Here is an 8478-nt window from a genome sequence, read left to right as displayed (position 1 = left end):
AAAAAGATCATACAATGATCCAGTTGGTTTTATGTCAGGGATGAAAGGATTATTCATTTTACAGTATTTACTAAAAGCAGCAAATCATATAAATAGAATGAAGGATAAAAACCACATGATCATATCAAAATATACAAAAAGATAATTTGATAAAATTCCAAATTCTTTCAAGATAAAAGCCTTAAACAAAGCATAGAAAGATAATATTTCAATTTAATAAAGGATATATGAGGAAAAATCTTAGCCAACTGCACACTGAGTGAGGAAAACCCATAAAAGTAATATCAATAATAATATTATTTATTCTACCAAAGCTTATATTTCATTTTATAACTTTCATTTTATTTTATTTTTTCATTTGTTTATTTTTTTGGTGCCAGGGATCGAACTTGGGAACTCCCACTTGTGAGTCAGGTGGCAGAACCACCGAGCTAAATCCCCAGCCCTGTAACTTTTTTATTTTATTTGCAAGACAGACCTTTTCCTTGTCACTGAATTGCAGTGGAAGAATGAAAAAAAGTACTTTAAAGTTGTATTTCCTCTACACTAGTGAGGACCAGAGGCAAGAAGCATGTGTGTATTCTTTTTCTTTGAGGTTTGTTTTAATATACCCATAATGTGCACATAAATAAATAAGCATGATTATACCATATAAAATATGGTGCTTGGGGAGTTTTTCTTTTCATACTATCAACATTTCTAGTAAGAACGTAGTGGGCACTGCTCCAACCAAAAAGTTTACAGCATGATAATACTTGTATTTAGCAATTGTTTATAGTCAAGTAAACAGAAGCTGAAAGTTTAGTGGTGGTTGACATGTGAAGGGATTTGTAAAGTTGAGATATTAATAAAAAAGATACAACATTTCTCTTGTAAGTAAAAACCAGTTCTGGAGCTCTCCTGGTGACTATGTCCAATAATATAATATCTGATATAGGGTTGAAATTGCTGAGAGAGTAGTTTAATGTTTTAACCACATACTCAAAAGTAACTATATTAGTTGGTACATACACTAACTAGAGAGATTGTAAGAATCATTTCCCAATATAGACATATATGCACACGTTTACATTTACACTTTCAATATATGCAATTTTACTTGACCATCATGCCTCAACGAAGTGAATTAAAAATTGTCAAGTTGAGCCAGGCGTGATGGCACATACCTATAATCCCAGCACTCGGGAGGCTGAGGCAGGAGGATCACTGCAAGTTGAGACCAGCCTGGGCTACACAATTAGTTCCAGTGCAGTCTGAACTACATAGTGAGACCCCGTCTCAAAAAACAAAACAAACAAACAAAAAAAAGTCAAGTTAAGCAAAATTAACATGACTGTGGCAACATTATATATCTAAAAGTTCAATCCTTTACTGTATTTTTAAGAATAATATAATTTTGCACTACTTCAATATAGAAAAAAGATTAGAATATTGTAATCCAATTTATACTTGATTCACTGAAAATGAAATATAATTGCTTTGGTGATAAAATTTGGAAAACAATTGATATCCCACACACGACAAGCTATCATGTTCAGAAAATACATTTTAGAGTGCCTAAATATTTTCATCTTTGTAGCTCTTGCATACTTTTTGCTATTTACTAAAGATTTTCTTACAGAGGTTTTGAATGTATTGTGTAGAGATGCATGTTTTTCTTGAACCCTGTCTGTGGGCCACTTAATTACGTTAGTTTTGAATTCTATGTAAAATTTATTTCTGTCACAGGCTTCATCTAAATTTACTGACCATGAGTGCAGCAGCAATCCATCCCATGAACTCCTGTTGGCTACTCATGCCAGTAATTCTATGATTTAGTGAGGGAAACAAAATGAGTAAACATCTACATATGGGTATGTACATAGTTCTTGTTAATAGTGTTCTTAGCTCATGTTTATGACATCTAACATTTACATTCATTGAGGTTAGGTTAATTCCTAGGCATGTAAATTTCTTGATGTTCTTGTGAATAGTATTAATTTCCTAATTTCTTTCTCATTGAATTCATTATCAGTGTATAGGAATTCTCTTAGTTTTTTGTGTTGATTTTTAGCCCTCTACATTGTTGGATTTTATTATTTATTCTAGGAGTGTTTTGGTAGGATTTCTTTTTTTTAGGTCTTGTAAGTATAGGATGATGTCATCTGCAAATAATGATACTTTGATTTCATATTTTTCTGTATGTATCTCTTTTACTTCTTTCTACTGGCTGATTGCTCTGGCTCGTGTTTTGAGGAATATTTTAAATAGGAGTGGTGACAGTGTATATCTGTGTGTTGTTCCTGATTTTAGAGGGAAAGCTTTCAGGTTTCCCACATTTATTATGATGTTGGCATTTATTGATTTGTGTATATTGAACTATCCTTGCAACCTTGGGTGAAGCCTACTTAGTTATAGTATATAATATTTTTGATGAATTGTTGCAGCCTGTGCACCGTTATCTTGTTGGGGACTTTTGCACCTATGTTCATTTGAGAGGTTAGCCTGGAGTTCTCTTACCTAGTTTTATCCTTATCTAGTTTTGGAATCAGGGTAATTCTAGCACTGCCTTTCAATTTCATTAAAGAGCTTGAGGAATATTGGAGTTAGATCAGCCTGAAATTCTTGGATTCAGCTGTGAATCCATCATGGCTTTTCCTAATCGGTAAGTTGTTTGTTTTTTAACTGCTTCAATTTTACTGCCTGTTATTGGATTTAGTTTTTAAAGTCTTAGTTCAGTTTTGGTAATTCACAATTATCGAGGAATCTTTTCATTTCTTTTGAGTTCTCCAGTTTTGTGGAATACAGGTTTGTGAAACAGTTGTTAATAGTTTTCTGGATTCCAGCAATGTTTCCTTGTGATTTCACCCATTTCATTTCTACTTGCATTGATTTGTGTTTTTCTTTCCTTTTTGGTTTTTCTTTCGTTCATCAAGCTTGTTTATTTTTTCAAAGACAAGTTCTTTGATTCATTGATTATTTCTTTTATATTTTTAGTCTCCATTTCATTGAATGGAATGTTTTGTGGCTGCTTTGAACATGGAAATGCGAGGCTAGAACTTTCTGTCGTGATCTTTGGGGGCTTGATTCCCAAAGGCTCTATTCAGAAAATGGCCCCATTCAGAACATTTTACTGAACACCTAGTAGTTAATCCTCTAATGAAACTAATTTGCATCACATAAGACGCCAATAACTTATTGACATAGGCTTGGAATTAACTCTGCCTAAGAGGAGGTACCCCATGGGGCCTTACATCAATAAACTTATATGACTTCATGGTGCCTGAAGGTGAAAGTGATTATCTTCAAATTTATTTCCCAATTTATGCTTTTTGCCTGGAATCAGACATCAGATGCAGATCCCAAGGGACCAAAATGGTGACAAATTCCCCCAGGGGCCTTGAAGAAATTTGACTGAAAAATGTCTGGGACCTTGGAGCGCTGACCCTAGTCCATAGGAATAACACACACACACACACACACACACACACACACACACACACACACAAACACACACGCATGCATGTTTGTGTGTTATTCCTATATAGAGAGAGATGATTTGTTGCATTAAGTGCCATTATCTTATTGAGAACTTTTGCATCTAGGTTCATTAGAGAGATTAGCCTGGAGTTTTCCTTTTTTTCTCATTGGATCCTTACTTAATTACTATCTGGGTTCGCATTTCTGAACGTGTATATTCTCATAGAAAAACGTCCTGAAACCCCATGGTTGACCCATACTTCTTTATGTACAGCAGAGAGTAAGATGAGGGTATAACAGAAAAAGCTTTCTGGAAGTCTGAGTCTTATCAGTTGTTTTCTAAAAAATCACTTGACGAGTAAGATTATTAGAAAGATTGCATCGAGTATTTGCTAACACTTCTAGCTCTTGCTTAACACCTTTGAATCTAAGACTGCTTTTTTCCAAATCTCTTTTACATACTCCCTCTAACTTTTCTTTTAGCTTACATTTGGCTGTTTTGACCTGATGCTGAGTGAAAATGAACAGTTTTCTTCTATCAGATGGCCCCAAAGGGCACATCTCTGGCTCTTGGTATGGTCTCCTTGATGCTTTATTTCAGCTGGACCTGGGCGGGACTGATCATCACAGAAGGTCAGAAAGGTCACCAGTTTCTGTCAGATGTGAAAGCTGAGATGAACAGGAACTGAGTCTGTAGCATTTGTGAAAGCGATTTCAAATGCTGTTTTGTCAGTTCTCTCTCACGCACAGCAACATGATTTCCTGACCAGGGCAACATCACCAGTAAAGGTGGTCATCACGTACTATGACACTGAGCGTCTGAATGATGTGAACTATAATACTGAGCAGCATCTCACAACATGGATTGTGTGGGTTACAAACTCACCGTGGCATGCTCACATGGCCGGGAGAAAGTTTATACTTCAATCATTCCACGGGACTCTCATTTTTTCAAAGCAGCATGAGGAGATTTGTGGTTTCCAAAATTTTATTCAGGCAGTTAACCTTTCCACGTACCCAGAAGACAACTTCCTCACTCTATTTTGGTACACGCACTTTCATTGCTCAGTATCTGATTCTGACTGTACACCTAATGCCTCTCCGGTGTGGCTGCCTATGAATTGTTTGGACACGGCCATGAGTGATGAGAGAGTTACAATATCTACAATGCTGGGAATGCAGAGGCCCATGCCCTCCAGGAGATGCTTAAAGAATAACAAGTACAAACACAATCGGTAGGAAATGGGCAAGGAATGCGGTTTTCTCCCAGGCAGGTAATGTTTCTTTCTATTGGTTGCTGTGTACTGTAGCTTAATGGGTTCCACAGGTGCTCAAAGTAGATACTTTAGGATACTTCCTCTAAAAAAAATTAAGAAATCACATATGGGTTTCATTGTCAAGGAGGTCAATCTAACCTGAGTAGAACTCATCAAAAACAAGATCCGCTGTCAAGGGGGAAATTAACTCTTTTTCAAGATCAATGTTTTCTTTTCCAAAGGGTTTTAACATCCTTCCCACTTAATATTTTCATAAGAATATCTAAAGTTTAAATTCTTCAAGAACAACAGGAAAAGATGTAGCTTTTTCACTACTTCAATGGTGCTAAACACTACAGTGGATACGTTCCATGAATTTTCTCACTGAACTCTGCAACCCCTTTTGGTTCTCCTCTGGGAACAATCAGAAAGAAAATAGACTGGGGAAATTCTGACTCCTCAGTTGAATTTGACTTAGCATTTACATAAAACTTGTATTTAAACAAGCCTGTTTAGTTTCTCTCAAAACTGACATTTTACGAACATTATGATACTGTATTTTAGTACCTCATAGGTGTTCATTTGTTCTATTTTATTGGATTCATTGAATGCTGTTGTTAAATTTGCATTATGAAACAGATTAAAAGCAACTGGGGGCTGGGTGTGGTGGCACAAGCCTGTAATCCCAGCACTCAGGGGGGAGGCTGAGGCAGAAGGATCTCTGCGAGTTAGAGACCAGCCTGGGCTACATAGTGAGTTCCAGGTGAGTCTCAACTACATAGTGAGAGCCTGTCTCAAAAAACAAAACAAAACAAACAAACAAAAAAGCAACTGGGGTGCCCTCATTCAGGTTTTATGTATTCATGCCATGGCCTACTTCATTATGGCACAATTAATATGTTTTAGCTTCGCCTCTATTTGAAGAACATTCAATTTAACAATCCTGCTGGAGATCAAGTGAATTTAGATGACAAAAGGAAACTGAATGCAGAGTATGACATTCGCAACTTTTGGAATTTTCCAGAAGGCCTTAGACTTAAGGTCGAAGTAGGTTCATTTTCCTCATAGGCTTCACAGGATCAACAATTGTCTTTATCTGAAGATATGATAGAGTTGGCCACAGGAATGACAGAGGTATGTGGGACCTAGTCATAACACACCTCATTAACGACACAGGGCAGTACTACGGGGTTTGTGCTCTCAACGTCACTCAAAAAATGGCCACACAGAGAATTTCACAATACTTCTAATTAAGGAATTTGTACTGATTTACTTTCAACTGAATGGAAAGTCACATTTATCTAATCGTATTGTCAAATATTCTAAACATATTTTATCACTCAATAAACATGAGGTTTTAAATAACTTAATGTATGCATGTATAAAAATTAATTTCTATCACTGTAATTGCAGAAGATTGTGCAAAAGCCTCAGAAGTTACCAAAACATATGATTTTCCTCAGACTCCCCACTCTGTATGCAGTGAGAGTTGTAATCCAGGATTCTGAAAATCCTCTCAGGAGAGAAAGATGGCCTGCTGTTTTGACTGCACCCCTTGCCCAGAAGATAAGATCGCCAATGACACAGGTGAGTGCATGCCTTATGGACAAATTCTTTTTCTTTCATGTTCCACCATTCGTCCAAGAAATGAATAAATATCTTGAAGAAAGGATCAACAATAAAATCCCTTCTCCTTTCAATTGACAACTGCATATTAGCACCCTTCAAAAACTCACTCTCTGTCTCTATAACTTTTCTTTCTTTCTTTCATGTATCCCAACAAATTGACCAGCACATGCTGTTTTATATTGCTCTGTGCAGAATTCTTTATTCTCTAAACTCCCATTTTATTTATTTTTTTGTACTGGGCATCGAACCCTGGTCCTTGCGCTTGCGAGGCAGGCGGTGGAACCACTGAGCTAAATCCCCAGCCCTCTAAACTCCCTTTTCATCTTGCTCATTGTCTTTGGAAAAAATACAAGGAAAGAATTTGCATTTTCTGGTATCTGTCCATAAAATTTTACTCTGCAACTTTCAGTCATCAGTCATATTTTGCTCCAGTTAACATCTGCAGTGAATTTTAAAAGTCATGTAATTTACAAATAAACTCCACTTTTGTCTTATAAAGCCCACTTCTAGTTAGCTGCTTGCGTTCCTGGTGTTGTTCAGAGCTGGGGGTTGCAGAGATAAGAAGGGTGCTCGGAGGACAGAGAAGCAGACAGGGAAAGCCTCTCGGGAGCAAGGTGAGCCAGCAAGGTGTCTCACAGCTGGACTCACGGTGTCCTCACACGGTGTATGGTCCTGAATTTTAAGGAGTAAACACAAACGTTACAGATCCATCTGTCTATTCACCGGATAACTATTAGACACGAAATATCCTTCACATTTCTAGGCACATGGGATACTTTACTGGACAAACTACCATGTTCCCTGTGCTCTCGAGCCTTACATAGTTTAGTGGCGTGAGAATAGAAATAGGAAATTGAATGACATACTGTCAATGGACAGGCACATTACAGACTACAGTCTGAATATATATTCGTACCCATTACATCGTCCCGGTGGCCAGGGAAGAAGATTCTAGAGTGGCGGGAACACTTTGGGATGACTGTTTCTCATGAATCTTCTGGTGACGATAGTATGTGGACGACTGGCGGAAGCTTCTGTGGCAAAGGGTGCATTTATAGGGCTTCTCTCCTGTGTGAATTCTCTCGTGAGCCCGCAGGTTTGTTTTATGTGTAAAGGACTTTCCACATCTGCTACATGTGAAAGGCTTCTCTTGTTTGTGTATCATCTGATGGACACGTAGATCTGAGGTCTGGAAGAACCCTTTGTTACACTCAGCACAAACGAATGGCCTCTCATTCCTATGTCTTCTTTGGTGAGCTAATAAATGGGAGAGATACAGAAAAGTCTTGGGACACTCCTCACATCTGTATGATCTTTGGGCTTCATGGGATATTTCTTGGTGTCCCTCACTGGTGGGGTTTCCGTCATTGCTGTGGTTGGTAGGGACAAGCTCAGAGGAGGACTGGTCTGACCTAGAGAAAAATCCTGGTCCCAGATCCATAGGGACATCTTGGTAAGAAGATGACTTCGGGGATTCTTTCTGCAGCCTGCAGGTGCCTAAACTTGCTCTTCTGGGGTTATGTGTAGTCTCCCAAGAAATAACTCCCTCTTCAGGCCTAGGACAGTTCTCTTCCAGGAGAATAAGTAGGGAATCTATTTCTCTTTCTGGATTAGCAATATTGTCCTTTACTTGAGTGATTTCCCAGGAACTGGTGAAGCCGTCTTCTTTGTATTCACTTCCTGTGAAAACAAAGAAGTCACTCAATGAAGTTGTACCCAAAAAGGGGTTCATCTAGAACTTCTCAGTGATGTACAGGTTCACGTGGCTCACCTTGTCTTGTCTCCAGAGGAGCATTCTGGGACGCCTGGAAGCCCGCCCCGATAATCTCTCCTCTTAAGGTTTCTGCTGACAACTGCTTTTTGAGATGGACAATGACTTCTCTTAAGGTCATATCCTCAGAAAAGAGAGCTTCCTGTCCTTGCATGCAGACATGGACCTGTAAACAAAGCCAGATCATGGTTGCATATGAATCTGTTTTGTGACAAAACCTTTTAGGAAAACCTTCCCTTAAGAAGCATCCACAGGGGCTGGGGTTTGGCTCAGTCGTTCTGCCACCTGCCTTGCAAGTGCAAGGGCCTGAGTTCTATCCCCAGTACCAAAAGAAGAAGAAGAAGGGGGGGAGGGGAGGGGAGG

General features: G+C 38.3%; 1 protein-coding gene and 1 pseudogene across 2 annotated transcripts in view; one reads left to right on the top strand and one right to left on the bottom strand.

Annotated features, from left to right (window-relative positions):
- The first annotated feature begins 4003 nt into the window (after nucleotides 1–4003).
- LOC117286910 lies at nucleotides 4004–7181 on the top strand (annotated as a pseudogene).
- Nucleotides 5506–8478, bottom strand: part of Zscan4 (zinc finger and SCAN domain containing 4) — a 3506-nt gene continuing 533 nt past the window's right edge. Inside the window, exons 2-4 of one of the 2 annotated variants that reach the window (XM_010616770.3) lie at nucleotides 8116–8281; nucleotides 7261–8024; nucleotides 5506–7016 (exon numbers count right to left, since the gene is read on the bottom strand). In XM_010616770.3, coding sequence (XP_010615072.1) covers nucleotides 7264–8024; nucleotides 8116–8281 — 927 coding nt within the window. In that variant the 3' untranslated portion in view covers nucleotides 5506–7016; nucleotides 7261–7263. Of the gene's footprint in view, nucleotides 8025–8115; nucleotides 8282–8478 lie in introns of both variants that reach the window. The other variant, XM_010616763.3, reaches the window with a different exon arrangement.

Source organism: Fukomys damarensis, unplaced genomic scaffold, assembly GCF_012274545.1.
Source record: "Fukomys damarensis isolate Sample0158 unplaced genomic scaffold, DMR_v1.0_HiC HiC_scaffold_19, whole genome shotgun sequence".
Lineage (NCBI taxonomy): Eukaryota > Metazoa > Chordata > Mammalia > Rodentia > Bathyergidae > Fukomys > Fukomys damarensis.
Note: the sequence above shows the minus strand (reverse complement) of the source record. Positions and strands in the feature narration are given on the sequence as shown.